Source organism: Mandrillus leucophaeus, unplaced genomic scaffold (assembly GCF_000951045.1).
Source record: "Mandrillus leucophaeus isolate KB7577 unplaced genomic scaffold, Mleu.le_1.0 Scaffold537, whole genome shotgun sequence".
In the NCBI taxonomy this organism is placed as follows: domain Eukaryota; kingdom Metazoa; phylum Chordata; class Mammalia; order Primates; family Cercopithecidae; genus Mandrillus; species Mandrillus leucophaeus.
The window spans coordinates 363,489-379,535 of record NW_012105775.1 but is presented as its reverse complement, the minus strand read 5'-3'; the positions used below and the strand labels follow the sequence as shown (position 1 = coordinate 379,535).

Genomic DNA, 16,047 nt, shown 5'->3' with positions numbered 1-16,047 from the left:
GACTCGTGCATGTGGAATTTTCCATTTCTCATGGTATGATGAGTTATATGTATTATTAAGGCACTGCACACTGGTGCTTCACGATCCAGGTAAAAATAGTTGCCACTCCATGTAGCAGCAGCAGCAGGTCCAACAGAAAACACGGCAACTCTTTTGTTTTCTTCAGACTGACAGTTTCTATTCAATCTGCCCAACTGGGAGACTGCGGGCCGCTACAACAATAAATGTGTGTAGAATATTATCATTCTTGTCTGCAGTTTAGGAGCTAAGTATTATGAATGGTGGCTCTAAGAAAATGTTATGTGAGAATGTCTTTGATTTTTTAAAATGATTATGGGTTATGATTTAAAAATTATTATTTAAAAATGATTCATTAGAAATGAAAAAGGGCTCCCTTCAATACTCCTGCAATATCACAAACATAATGCAATCACTGATGTCAAAAATATAAGGAATAAAAATTCAATCTGGGGAGGGACAGATTGCTTTTCAGCCATAATTAGAAGGGCAAATGGAATTTAAGTCAATAACAGTCACTAATCTAGATAATACAAGCCAAGACTTGGTCAAGGGCCAGAATGAGACATTTATACAGGAGGATACAGCCAGGCAATTTTGGTTTAATGACTTGGGAGTGAGAAACTATTCTAAAGATAACTGATCCGACCAAAGAACTGTCTCTACTTCTACCACTCTGCTCCAAGCCACAGGCACCTCTCCTCTGAAATGCTGCAATAGTCTCAGAACAGTTCTTCTGCATTTACCCTCACTCCTCCACAGTCTGTTCTTGAGATACAGCCAGGGTGAGCCTTCACAAGCATGTCAAATAAAATGCCACTATTCAGCCCAAAACCCTGCTCCATCACACCTGGGTCGAGCCAAGTCTGCAAGGACCTATATGGCCCATCTCTCATCACATCTCTTACCTCCTCTCCTACAACTCCCTTCTTTGCTTGCTCCACCCTGGCCACAGAGGCCTCCTGACAGCTCCTCAAGTCTGCTGTGGCTGGTGCAGGCTCCACTGCCTTGACCTTCTGCCCCAGCACATATAATGGGCCGACCCCCTCCCACCTGCAAGTCCTTGCTCACGTCTGACACGCTCAGTGAGGCTGGCCTGACTACTCCATCGACAGCTTAAATTTCACATCCACTCGTCTTCCGCCCCAACCCCCAAGTCATGTTCATTTTCTACTAATCTACCTGTAACTTACTTATTTATTATGTTTGTTATTTATTTCTGCCTTTTACCGCTAGAAAAAGAATGCCATGTGGGCAAGGATCTTTGGAGAAGTACTTGAAGTGCTCGGCACACAGTGTGTACCTAATAAATATTTGATTAATGTATAATACTCACATTCTTGCCTTCTCTCTAAGAAACAAGTCGGGTGGGGTAGAGTGGGGCGGAAGCATCCTCACCTCTGTTAGAGGCACACTCAAACCACAGGATGGTGAGTGGCACCATCTTTATCCCCACTTCCCACCACTGCCCCCTCAGGATCAGGGATTAAAGGCTGCAGCTGCTCTTGACTGTATGGCTGGGGTGGAGCTTTGCATGACAGAGAAAGAAGAGGTTAAAAACTTGGAGTCAACTCATCAGATGTCCTCTCTTCTTTTAAAATTCCATCTCTCAGAAGTCATATTTATCTCGGTTTATCTCTGTTGGAGGGTTTCCTTTCATGGGCTATATTGCATGTTGAACTGTGTTCTCCACAAAATTCGTGTGTTGATGTCCTGTCCTCCATACCTCAGAATGTGACTGCAGTTGGAAATAGGTCATTGCAAATGTACTTTGAGTTAAGATCAACCATACTCCGACATGACTGGTGTCCTTATAAAAGGGGAAATGTGGATTCAGAGACATGCATAGAGGGAAGATGACATGAAAAGACACAGGGAGAAAATGATCATCTACAAGCCAAGGAGAGATGCAGATCCTTCCCTGACAGTCCCCAGAAGAAAGCAACCCTGCTGACACCTTGATTCTTGGCCTTTTTTTTTTTTTTTTTTTTTTTGAGATGGAGTCTCATTCTGTCTCCCAGGCTGGAGTGCAGTGGTATGATCTCAGCTCACTGCAACCTCCATTTTCTGGGTTCAAGCGATTCTCCTGCCTCAGCCTCCCAAGTAGCTGGGATTACAGGCCTGTGCCAGAACACCTGGCTAATTTTTTGGTATTTTTAGTAGAAACGGGGTTTCACCATATTAGCCAGGCTGGTCTCAAACTCCTGACCTCAAGTGATCCACCCACCTCGGCCTTCCAAACTGTTGGGATTACAGGTGTGGGCCACCGCACCCGGCCAATTCTTGGACTTCTAGACATGATAAATTTCTGTATTTAAGCCAGGTGGCTGTGGTGCTGCTTTATTATGGCAGCAAACTAATACAGGCTGGCATGGAAAGGAAGACATGTGGAGGGCCACTCATTCCTGCCTCTTAGAATGGTAAGAGCTAGAAGTCTGGAAGTGAGGTGTAGGCCTGGGCAAAGGGCACCAGTGGTCTCATCTGGGAGCCTGCCTCTAGCAAAGTGCCAAATGAGTCCTCACTGCCAACATGATGCCAAGGTCAGAAGATGGCTCCAAAAATTCAGAGTGATTGTGCTTAGAGCATCTCGCTCATCTTTCTCAAAAACCTATAGCTACGGCTATAATGTCAGTGTGTCCTCCAGAATTCATGTGTTGGAAACTTAATTCCCAAGGCAACCATGTTGAGAGGCAGGACCTTTACGAAATGTTTAGGTTTTCAGGAATCTGCCCTCATGAATGGATTAATATCATTATTGGGGGAGTGAGTTCCTGATAAAAGGGTGAGTTTGATCCCCTCCCCTTCTCTGTCTCTCTCTCTCTCTCTCTCTCCCCCCTGCTCTCTCTCACACACGTGCTCTCTCTCTCTCTCTCTCTCTCGATCTCTCTTGCCCTTCTGCTTCCTGCCATGGGATGATGCAGTAAGAAGGTCCTTGCCAGATGCAGCCCCCTCAACCTCGGACTTCCAAGCCTCCAGAAGTGTAAGAAATAAATCTTCTCTCTTTATAAATCACTCAGTCTGCAGTAACAAAATGGACTAAGACAGCTGCATTGGGCATCTATTTGGTTAGAGAATCCCACGCCCCAATCTAATAGCAACTAACAACTATTTACTCGGTTTCTCCAGATCCTGTCCCTTAGGGAAGCCTATCTCAAGAGCCTTATAACATACTTGAATCCACACCCTCGCTCTGTAATACTTTCAATACTCTCCTTAAATCCAGGCAAAAGAACTCCTCCCTTGCTCTCTGCCACATTGGAGGGCTCTGTCCTGATCCTCCTTACCCTTGAGGGGAAGGGTAAATGGGGGGGGCCAAAGGTACATGCCACCCAAAGCTGGTTCAGGCAGCCACGACCAGAAGTGCCTTCCTGAAGAGCCAGGAGCCTGTATCCTGCCAGGGTTCTTCTCAGGGCACTGCTTGCAAGGGTGGACTGCAGTGCAGTGGGCATACCTCTAGACCCAAGCAGTAGTCGAGCACAGGCTATTTTGAAGGGTGTAGATATTACCTGGACATACAGGCTAGGTCCCCATATAAAACCTATCATGGTGTGGGACAGGTGCAAGGGTAGGAAGACAAGGTGGGAAGTTCCATTTGACCCCTTACTCTGGGACACAATGTCAGGCAGGCCTGGATAGACCCCTTTAATGTTATATCCTAGAGAAACCACCTCTCATTCCATGCAATCTTTGGTAGTTTATTACCAGTTCCTCATACCACCAGTAACCCAGCCATGACCACCTTAGCACCTGGCACTGGAGGCAAAGCCTTGGCTCTCAGCATCAGAGGCACTCCCAGGGTGACAACCACACACCTGCCCCAAAGATGAGCCTTTGAAGAACAAACTCTGTTCCTGTTCTTATCTGGACCTCTGCAGAAAAAGAATATTAACGACACTCAGAGAATTACACCACTACCCCACTAACTTTCTGCAAGACTTTGAACAAGTCACTTTTCATCTGGGGCTCCATTTTCTCAGCTGCAAAATGAGGAAGTTGAACTCAATTATTTCTAAAATCCTTCCAGGTCTACTATCCCATATTCTTTCACTGCTCTATCATTCAAAAATCTTTTACTAGCCTTTTTTATTTATAGATATTTAGAGAATCTAAAAACCACATAGGTTTTATAAAGTACCAGATAACATTGATAACAGAGACAGAAATATACAGGAGACATGTGTCTTTTTTTACTCTATAATAGAGTAATAGAGACAGAAATATACAGGATATATTAGATCAGACAGAAATATAGATAATAAAGATACATTCGATATTAGAAATGTAATAGATAATAGAGACAGAAATATACAGGAGATACATGTCATTTTTTACACTAAGTGAGGGACGTGTTTTTCAGCTTGGAAGCTAACTATGCAAAGGGTCTGCTCCCTGCAGACAGTTGTCCGCTCATCTTCCTGCCTGTGTATGTATGGCTTTATGCTGAAGTTCCACTTTAGCAAAAAGCTACAGGAGATGAGGAATATCAATTTCATCTCTGAACAGCCTTCTCTCTACCCTCTCCCTCTCCCTCTATTCACTATCCCATCCCATTTCCTGTTTTGTAAAAATCAGTTTAAGAATGAGAGATTATTACTAAAGCAAACCACAAATGATGGAAAGAGCAAAATGACAGCTATCTTAGCATAGGCGCCACTTGGGTCTTGAATTAAAACACACTTACACAGCCAGGTATGGTGGGTCACACCTGTAATCCATGCACTTTGGGAGGCCAAGATGGGCAGATCACTTGAGCACAGGCATTCAAGACCAGCCTGGACAACATGGTGAAACTCCGTCTCTACCAAAAAATAATAATAATAATAATAATACAAAAATTAGCCAAGCATGGTGGCATGTGTCTGTGATCCCAGCTACTCGGGAAGCTGAGGTGGGAGGATTCCTTGAGCCCAGGAGGCTGAGGCTACAGTGAGCTATGATCGCACCACTGCACTCCAGCCTGGGTGGCAAAGCAAGACCTTGTGTAAATAAATAAATAAATAAATAAATAAATAAATAAAATAAAATAACACACACACACAATACACACAAATCCATTGACATGAACAACCTTGCCCCTCACCTTCTGTCAGAGGACAAATGGAAAACAAAATGACTGTGGAAACAGCTTTAGGAAATTCAGGTTTATCTACTTGGTCTTTATCCTTCCTTAGACCCTTCTATCCTCACAGCTGATAATGTCACATGGCACCCATCAGACATTCATGGAGCACAGAGGCACAAATGCCACAAATTCCTCTAGACTTCAGATGATCTTGTAAAGGCACAACAGGGTACATAAATTCATCAGAAGCAAGCCATTCTATATGGCTATTTATAAAAATGACTCAAGCTGGTTATCTGAGACCTTGACTTCTGGGAAAGCCAGTGTGGTGCAGTGGAGAGAGATTTGAACTGAGAGGTAGGAGCACCAGGGCCTCTGCGGGCCATCCTTGCCACCTTTGGCAAAGCATGTTACTTCTTTCCAGTTCAGTGGTGGCTGAAGTCAGAGAGTTTGCTGGACTCAAAACAGACATTCACCTTCGTGCTCACCAACTAGCTCATCTTTTGAGGATCATGGGAGGAATGAAGTATAGAAAGACCATTTAATAAATCATGCAGACATATACCATACCTGTATTATAGTAAGAAAATATTTTAGAGTAATCTGACCAAAATCAGGCACATAAATTTTTAACAAGGGTGGAATAAATATATTTAGAGTTTTTCCGGCCCAGGCAAAGGACATTAAGTAAAAGAATCAAAGGAAACTAGGCCAGGGAAATACTTGAACATTCAGTTCTTTGATTCCTTCTCTGAGTATACATCACATCATGACTCACATTCTCCCTATTTCTCTGAATTTCAAGGATCCTGTGTTTTCAACTAGGGTGCTACACTCCATTATTCTGAGTCCTTTTAGTACAGTACAACTTCTCCAAATAACTCAGCAAACTGAAAATGAGGTGTCACTTTTTTTTTTTTTTTTTTTTTTTTTTGAGACAGAATCTCAACCTGTCACCCAGGCTGGAGTGCAGTGGGGAATTTCAGCTCACTGCAACCTCCACCTCCCAGGTTCAAGCGATTCTCCTGCCTCAGCCTCCTGAGTGGCTGGGATTACAGGCGCACACCGCCACACCCAGATAATTTTTGCATTTTTAGTAGAGAGGGGGTTTCACCATGTTGGTCAAGCTGGTCTCAAACTCCTGACCTCGGGATCTGCCCGCCTCGGCCTCCCAAAGTGCCAGGATTACAGGCGTGAGCCACTGTGCCCGGCTGATGTCACATTTTATAAGACCATAAACTCTTTTTAGTAAGATACACCCATGTAACTCGTATCATAAGGGACAATGGAGGGAGAGGAAAAAAATGAACATAAGGATTTCTGATCTTTCCTTGGAAAAGATTTCCTGTGATCGAGGTGCTGATGCAAAGGCAGTGAGCAGAGGAAAGGAGTAAGCCCTAATAGTGAATTTGCTGAACTTTCCAAATTGGCAGGTACGAGTAAGGTAGCACATGCACGCGTTCACACCCTCACCCTGTGCCATCTCTTGCAGGTCCCCGTGCTTACTGGGAAGCTCCGCCTGACATCACAGCATCACAGTTTGCATCGAAGTCCAGTTTCATAAAAAATCACAGCTTTATTTTTAACTGATGAACTTGCTATTTGGCTTATCCAAATATTCCAAGTGTTAATTCAACCAGATCTTTCTCATTGCCTCAAACAATCTTATTCCAAACTGAAACTATAATTCATGTGCCAAAAACATTTTGACTTACAGACATTTATCTGTAGGAGATTTTGGTGGTTTAATAATGAAAAAACGAGAACAGGAATCAGAAATATGAACAGCCTTATGTTCAGATTATAACCATTCTCCTTTCTACCCTTTCCTCACAAGCTGTTTAACGATTCCTTTTTACAACAATAAGGAAATAAATTACCAGCTTCTTATTTTTTGGAGACTGGTAACCAAGTCAGCTCCGTATTTTCAACTATTCTCATAACCATGACGTATTTAAATGTTCAAACACGATTTCAGTACTTGGGCTCTAGAACTTTTCCCCACCCCCCAAAACTCATGTGAGTTCAGCCCATTAAATACTACAATTTAATCTAAGGGGAAAATGATACTACATCCAGGCTTATTCTGTTAAGTGATCCAAAAGCAACTTCATATTTCCATTTCAATTACTGCCCTCCCTTTATTCTGATTATTTAATAAGGAATGTCCAGTTGTTCCCATGGGAACAACTGAGATTTTTAAATAAATACCCAGAACTGCTTGCATTTATTTTTTTTTTATATATTTATTTTTATTTGTTGAGACAGTCTTGCTCTGTCACCCAGGCTGGATTACAGTGACATGATCTCCGCTCACTGAAACCTTCACCTCCTGTGTTCAAGTGACTCTCCTACCTCAGCCTCCCGAGTAGCTGGAACTACACAGACGCGCCACCACACCTGGCTAATTTTTTTTTTTTTTTTTTTTTGGTAGAGACAGGGTTTTGCCATGTTGACCAGGTTGGTCTGAAACTCCTGACCTCAAGTGATCCTCCCAAAGTCCTGGGATTACAGACATGAGCCACTGTGCGCAGTCATTTGCATTTATATTTAATACTAATTTTTTAAATATATTCTTGCTTCTCCTAAATTTCTAAGTATTTATACTTTCCATAACTATGAAGTTTGCCAAAAACGTTGTACTTTCTGCTGTGGATTTATTCTTTTCTTCTGAATCATCTTTAATTAACTGGCGTCTGGCTAAGAATAAGCATATGTACAGCTCAAGTTTGCAGAGACAATTTTAACCTTACATTTCTCTCAAGCGTCTCTCAAAATCTGTTGACAAAGCAACAGATCAGCCTGATTCCTAAAACTGGGGAATACTGTCAATTTCATTTCCTAAAATGTTTCTGTGGGTAAACTAAAGATGGACATACTTTACTGGATAAAAAATGCAAAAATAGACCACTGGTGAGCAAAATGAATCAACAGTAGGAGAAAAATTCAGTTGACTAAAGGAGAAACTGAATAAGGAATTCAAACACCAATAGCAACATGACTCAAAGAGGAAGCTAAGGAAATTTGCAAAAGAGGAAGTACAAAATAGTAATGACAATGAAAGTCAAGATGAAGGTTTAACAACGATCTCTATAAAAGACACAGCATCCCACCCCCTACCCCCGCCTCCCCGCACTGAAAGCAGCTACAGGAAATCTAGAGGTTCTGTCTGACTTTGGTTTCAGTCATCCTAGCAGCCTAGCTATCAGCACAGGGTAGATTAATCACCCTTCCACAGCTTGAAAAAGATGTGCTCTTAACTGATTAAATTCTCAGCAAGCAATGAGCTGGCATTTCCAACCTGGGGATATTCCCAGCAGTCACTAGAGAAGGGTCTTTCTGAGCAGAGCTAAATTACCTTCTGCTGGAAGATTCCAAAACTTCTGTACTTCTTCCAGAGTTTCAGCTCAAGGTCTGAAGAAGAGTTTAGCCTGACATACTAAATTAACATCTGAAAAGTTAAAGCAGGGAAAAGTAACATACAGCTTACAAAAAGGAAAGAATAAGAGAATTTGATAAAGGGAACAGAAGAGTGCAGAAGACATGTAAATTACACAGAAATTAAGTACAGAACAGTTCTCAAGGTGATAATAAAGGAAACTAAAAATTGAAATTGACTAGGAGAAAGACTTAAGATAGGCCACATGCTTTCATGTTTGTGAGAGTTGACTTGCAGCTGCAATATTAGAACTAGCTATGATCATTTTAAGATGACTATCTCCCATCTTTGATAATCCATGGGGCTCCAGTTGAAAATAATTAACCTAATGCCTAAATTATATAAAAGAGAAATGGGTGAGTCTACAAATCACAAGCCTCCAAAGAGCTACCTAAACAATAATAATATTAAGAATAATAGATTCGTGTTGTAAGTTTCTTAAAGAAACAAGCACAGAGAATTTGTAAAACATTAAAATACAACATGATAAAATACATATCCATTTTTTCACCCTCCTTTGTTCTAAGTTATTCAAAAATCATGGTAAATGTTACTGTAGCACAAAATAAAGTCTTTTTTTAAATCTGCAAGTAAAATAGAATTCCTCCCTTGAGTTTCTCAAATACAGCCTGTTAACTTAAAAATCACACAATTTATCAATTTAGAAAGAGCTTTATTTCTTATAAGGGGGTTAAAGCCTGCAATGTTGCCATTCTAACAGGCTGGGAAGCATAGGCTCCGGTAGAAGCCAATAGCAGGCACTTTAAGGGAGGGACAGGTAAGACAGGAATTTACGCAGAATAGCTTGACCAAGTGCACATATTCCACAGGTTATAGCAGGAGCTATGAATATTCATGAAGGTGGTCCTAATGCATGCATACTGAATAAGCACACATGTTATATACAACTTATGTTCACCTTGGGGTGGAGACTTAACATTTACATGTATTACAATTAGGCCCTCTATGTAAAAGGTCTTTTCAGAACACAAAGGCACTCAAGTGTCTCTGTAAATAGGCCAGAAGTAGTCCACAGTTGGTCTTTGTATCAGAAGACAGTTACTGAAATCAGAACCTTTTCTAATGAAAGCTGCAGTTATGGCTGGTGGAACAGGGAGTCAGTCAGTCAGCGTCTGGCGGTGGAAGGAATGCCATGGTTTTAAGATAGCTCATCTCAAGGCCAGTGCTTGTTTAGCTGCTAGGGAAAAAGAAAACCCAGGTGGCAGTTAGAAGGTCGTTTATTCTTTAGGTGCAGGGGTGTGTGACTTATCCCTGCCTGGCATGGCCTTAGGTCTTGTTTATAATTTGGTATCTCATTACCACCGAGAGTCTGTTCTGTCAGTTCTTATGATCTCGTTTTAGCAATGATGCTGGTCAGTTGTTGTGTCTAAGCTACAAAAGGGAGGGATTATAACAAGCCAAATCCAACCTCCCGGCCCATTGGGGCTGGGAACTCAGTTTGTATGGAGTCTCTGGGGTCTCCTCGGCCAAGAGGGAATCCGTTCAGTGGTTGGGGGCTTAAGATTTTATTTTTAATTTACAACACAATGAAAACTGGAAATGGGGGTTCTGTTTTCTTGGGAACCGATATTTCCTGGTGAGCAGCATCTGTACCCAGTCAGATAGGGGGGATTTTCTTCCTTCTTTTCCAACCCTCTTGCTCCTTTACCAGATTATAATTTGGTAAACTTTTCACGTTGCCTGTAATGACGACTTTCCAGAAGAAAATGGGAGGATACACAGTGGCGAGGCGAGGTCTAAGCTCTGAGCAGCAGCAGCCATGGTTGGAAAGCAGGTTTGCTCAGGTCCCTGCTCTAGGGACCAGCCCTTAGGAAAGTGCCAGCTAGAGCACCGTGGCCTGTGGATGGTCACAGCCTGCCCAGGGAACTTCAAAGAGGAACTTCACATAGAGCTCCTAGGAATAGAATTATGAGGGATTTTAAGGCAGTTTATTTTAACTTATTTCACAAAATCCTAAAGTGCAAAGTATTGTAGAACCAGAAAGGACCTTCCACATCATCCAGTTCAAACCCTCTTTTCATAGACAGTAATACCAGTTCCTCTAGCCCTGGGGCGGGGCCTTGCTTTCCAGTTTCTCTTCCTCTCGCATTTCTTTCTTTGGGAAGTCTGACAGACCTCTCTGACTTGAGACAGTTGCCTGTTTGGTCTCCCCAGGCTGCCTATTTTTAGATACCCCTTGGCTCCAATCCAACTAGGCAACACTAGGCGCACAGAGACAACCATCCCTGGCCTAGAGGGACATCCATTCTCTTGTCCTTGGGCCTACAGACCCATGCTCTGCTGGGCTGGACTTCTTTCCATTGCTTGACCAAGCACTCTGTCCAAGGCCTGGTCTCTCCCAGGCCATAAGTGTTAACCATCTCTGGATTCCCTCTGCATTAAAAATTGGCCAAAGACATGAGGGCACCACTTTTACGGCTGTGTGAACTTAGACCCTCAGCAACCTCATCTGCAAAATGGGCATAAAAACATTATATTGCCCAACAGACTTTATAGGGTTATTGTAAGCAAGTAGGACAGTTTGTAAATAACAGAGATATTAAAATTAGTGTATGAGCATCATCACCAAATTAACTAAGAAGGACAGACAGGATAAATCTGAGTGGAGAGGGCAAACCTGCAGGGAGGTCCTGAACGCTGCAGATGTTGCCTATGCAGGGAAGCCTCACTCCGGGCACCCATCTGGCCCGCATTGCTCACACACTTCTGTCTCACTGCATTTGCTGTCTTGGCAAATATTTATCTGCCTCATGAATTCCTGGGAAAAGCAAGATGTCTACTTTACTTAAAAAGGAGGGGTGGGGAAAAAAAAAAAACCTGTAATCCCAGTGACCCAGGAGGCTGAGGTAGAAAGATCACTTCAGGCCAGGAGTTCAAGTCCAACCTGGCAACACAGCAAGACCACCCCCCCATCTCTACAAAAAATTAAAAAATTAGCCAGGCATGGCAACATGCACTTATAATCCCAGCACTTGGAAGGCTGAGGCAGGAGGATCACTTGAGCTCAGGAGTAAAAGGCTGTAATGAGCCATGATCATACCACTGCACTCCCGCCCATGTGACAGAGGGAAACACCATCTCTAAAAAAGAAAGAAAAGTCCTTACCAAAAAAGGGGGGAAAAAAATCAGAATTTCTGGAAAAATGCAAAGCTCTCCTCTTTCTCCAGATGATTTCTAATGCTCTCAGTCCCATAAAGCCATTGTCTTGGCAAACCAATCAGGTAGAAGGCAAAGACAGAGGAGAGAGAAAGGCAAAGCCCAGAAGTGGAGATTAAAGAACAACAATCTTCACGAATGGAAAAGCAGCTTGGAGGCTGCTGATACGCTGCAGGGATTTTCTCTGCAGTCTCTGCATTATTGCAGTTTGGTGGCTGCCTCACACTACCCCTGGGGCAAGAGCATTAATGGGATCTCTCCCACACGGCTGCCTCCAGGCAACCGTCTTGGAGAATCTCTACTACGATCCTAGATTCGGGATCAGTTTTCCAATTCAGGCCTTGTTGTTTCAGTGTCTCCTCACTCTAATATGATATGCTTCTGAGGGGAAAGAGGAACTATTGATTTTTTTTCCCATTCAGTTGTGAGCTGGTGAATTACATTATTTCAAATCTCACTTGCAAGGAGGCCTGACATCAGCAGGGACTGCGTGGTGTGGAGCTGAGCACAGGCGTGATGAGGATGCCTGCAGCACCCTGCATAATTACTGCCCCTGGCCAGGGAGCCCTGGGCAGTTTAGCTAGTGGTTGGGGACATGGACACCACAGAAGGCCTGGCTGCTCTCCACCTACCAGCTTCCCCAGCCCAGCCCTGCTGCGAGGCTCCCGGATTCTCCCACCAAGGCCCAGCCAGCCCTGCTGTAACCAGGGGTTGAGTTTGTTTCACACTTTGTGCCAATGGTTTGTAAAAAGATGTGACATGTTTCTTCCAAATGCACAACAAGCGACAATTCGTCCGTGAGCTGCCAGAACACATTTTACATGAAGCATGAAAAATCCCAGGAGCTGAGGAATGAAGGACTCAACCCCAGATGAATACAAGCCAGTCAAGCATTGCTAAAGAACGTTAGAAAGCATCCTAGGCAGCCCTCCACGTCATCACTGTGATTATTACCATAATTATTCCTCCCTCACTTTGCAGTTAGCCATATGCATGCCACATGAGGTCACAGGCTGCCCTCCCCTGGTTTTCCTGACACATAAAACCAACAAGAAGCCAGGGGAGGCTGAGCTAATGGTGCTAGAGAGAGATGAGCTGCAAATCCCCATTCTCCTCAATTTACGCCAAATAAATAGATGGAACCTCACGCCCCACACGGCAGGATGTGATCCACAGAAAACCTTGGACACTGTGTCCCCCATCTTTTCCCTCTCCTCCCTCCCCCACCCCCACATCACAATCCCATTACAGAAAATGGGAGTGCAGTCAGGAGGGGGTGGAACAAGAACCATGGGTTTCATGTGGGAGGAGAACCAAGCTCACTGGGTAAAAGTGGTTCTTCTAAGACCCTCACATCAAAGGAAGACTTGCAGGAGAAAATAAGGAACTTGTTTTAAAGCAGAGGGATTGAAATCCCAGGGATGAAAGAAATTCAAATGAACGTATCTTTTAATTGGTTCCTGTCCTTTTATGCACCCCTGCTCTGTCAGCTTCCATACTGTGGAGCTTCTGATTCTCCAGTGCTTAAAAAGGGTTCTCCTTTTGTTCACTGGAAGAAAACCATTTTTGTTGGCTCCACACAAAAAGTGTCTATGATGTCTCTGGGATGGTAACACTTCATCTCCTCCTGCTAAGTTATTTGATCCAGAACACAGACATTGGAAAATTCAAATGGCTTCTTTGATTTCTATTATCACACCCAAACCTAAAATCATTGGGTGTCCTTGACCCCAGCACATGCCCTCTACTTCCAGCCTGTCTCTGACATTGGCCAGGGAGTTCCCAACAAGCCATAGTCAGAAATGATGGCCTCCATGCAAGCACTGTAAGCTCCACCAGTGACACATCCAGAAAGGCCACGTGCTATCAGGAAGTTTCTTTTCAAGCTCGTGGGTCATTGTCCATGAAACAAAGCATATCTTTCCCTTTGCAATTGCATGTTAGAAAGCTGAGTAAATTACAAACAGATGGCACCCTCAGTTTGCATCTGGCCTCTATGAAAATCCTTATAGATGATGATAACAGTCGTGATGTTGAGTGATCTGTTTCTCCAGGTTTTGTAACAATACTAGTCTCTGCAACTTCTCTTTATAAGACTTCAAGGTTTTCCTGTTTCACAATTTGTCTGACTCTCCCCATCTGGCCTAAGAAGAGCCTATTCTCTGAACAACAAAGGTAGCTATTGATGTATGTAAGATGGGTTCATTTGGCTGAATAGAACTACTGGATATTCTCCCTAAGTCAGCATTTTCTAAAAGACAACCAATACTTCATAGCAAAAATTAGGTTCACAGGATCACGTCCAATTAGTTAAAAATACTGGACCAAGCAATCTCTCTGACCTGTTGAGCCAGCTGGCTCTACACTGGCTTCTTTCAAATGCTTCACTTCTGCAGATCCAGGTTTCAGAATTAATCAACAGGAGTGTAAATATCAGGTTTTTCTCTTATGAATTAGGACTTTGGGCAAATTATAACCTTCTTAAACTTTTTTTCCTCGCCTGTAAAATGAATATAACAACAGAAGTAACTCATAGAGTCAGCTTATAACAGTGCCTGGTGCATGGTAAGCACCCAGTGCATTTTAGCTGCCAATAACAATCCATTCTTCCAGATGGAAACTTTGTCACTGGCTGTCCCTCTCTCAGTGGTTCACCTCCTCCCTTAGTGAGAGGCATAGTTCGCCCCTCTCCAGATGATCATCCTCAGCAAAAGTTGGCATCAGGATCTTTAGCCCATTGAACTCCAATAGTTCTCAAAGGGAGACAGGGTGTCCTGAGGGTGTTTGGAAATGGGGAGGGTGTTTGGAAATGGGGAGGGTGCATATTGGAATGGGGAGGAGCGCTGGCATTTAGTGGGTTGAGTGGCCAGGAGGTGAAATAACTTGCAATGCTCAGGACTGCCCCACACCGTGAAGAATTTTCCCACCCAAAACACTAATGGTGCTTCCACTGATAAACACAGACTGTTCAGGAAATGTTTAGAGATGAAAGGCATTAGACAAAATCATTCCAATGAACAGGTCAAAGAGGTGAGTGGCCCAAAATCAGTTAGGAAATCACCAGTACCTCCTTATGGTTTCCGGTGGCTCTGCATGGAAGGGAATCTGACCGGCTGAGGCCAGGGTGTCCTGCAAGGCCTTGCTGACCTCCCGCAGCTGACCCAGGGACAGCCGGCCCACCAGTGGGGTCAGGTCGCAGCCCTCCCACCGGAGTTGTTGCTCTTTCTCCTCTATTTCCCTTCTCAGCTGTTGATCTTTGGCTTCCAGCACCGACATCCTTGCTTGGAGAGCTTGGATTTCTTTCTATAGAGAATGAGGAGTCGAGATTTTATAAATTAACCCTGCTCACGGCAAACTGCTCTGAGGATAATGACTCGTTTAAATGAGAATTGGCCATATGCACAAGAACCAGGAAGCTCCCCTTCTGAGGCAGGCAGATTTTTGGAGGTTTGCTGAACTGGAAAAATCATGCCAGCTTTATATTTCTAATGAGTTGGCATAAGGAAAAACATTCCCTCCCGAGCATTAAATAACTATGGGGGGTGAGCCAAGAATTTGACTTGGAAGAACCCAGCAGATACATAAATGACTTACTTCATCTCGGATGGACGAGTTAGGACACAGGGCAGGGAGCCTTACGCACCTGAGGTCTGAGCTAAGCAGGTAACCCCAGCCACAGACCAAAACAAGAAATGCAAGCAACCCTTTGTTAGTCTGTCCCCAAACACAAGAATTCAAAGTAGAGAGAAAGGTAAAAAATGACTTCTTAAGTCTACAGGGCTGAGAGAGGAATGAGATGCTGCAGATGGTGCCATGCAGCCTAAAGTTCATGACAATATAAAAAATGTAATTTCTGCAAATACAGCAAACTGAAATCCAAAGAATCCATAAAATATCATTTAACATTAAGGTCAATTAACTAAACAAGCAGCAGGTAATGAACGCCCATCGTGTGCACAGTGTTATAGCAGATCATCATCTCACTGCCCATATGATTCTGAATCAAAAATAAGACTCTTAATTAACATACTCCCAAGTTTTATGCTGATAAGAGCACAACTCTAATCCTGGGTGTCTCTAACTTCTTATTCACGTTCTCTCAGCCCCAAGGTGCATTACCCGCAACTTCTACCTCCTGAACCCACTTCAAGTATGGGAGTGGGGAGAAGAATTGGGAGTTACTAAAGAATGTCTACTACCAAGACATTCTAAGAAAAAAGTAAAGCCTCAGTGTCCCCAATTGCTCCAAGATTACAGTCTTACTGACAAAGTCTCTCAACTAACCTCTCTACTTCCACCTTTGACTTCCTCTACCCTATTCTTTTCTTTTTCTTTCAGTTTTTTTTTTTTT

At 43.3% G+C, this 16,047-nt stretch overlaps 1 protein-coding gene across 6 annotated transcripts in view; it reads right to left on the bottom strand.

Annotated features, from left to right (window-relative positions):
- DISC1 (disrupted in schizophrenia 1) overlaps positions 1–16,047 on the bottom strand; it is a 430,525-nt gene that overhangs the window by 245,984 nt on the left and 168,494 nt on the right. For all 6 annotated transcript variants that reach the window (XM_011997303.1, XM_011997304.1, XM_011997306.1 and 3 more), the window contains exon 6: positions 14,764–14,999. In XM_011997303.1, the coding sequence (XP_011852693.1) occupies positions 14,764–14,999 (236 nt within the window). The remainder of the gene's footprint in view (positions 1–14,763; positions 15,000–16,047) is intronic.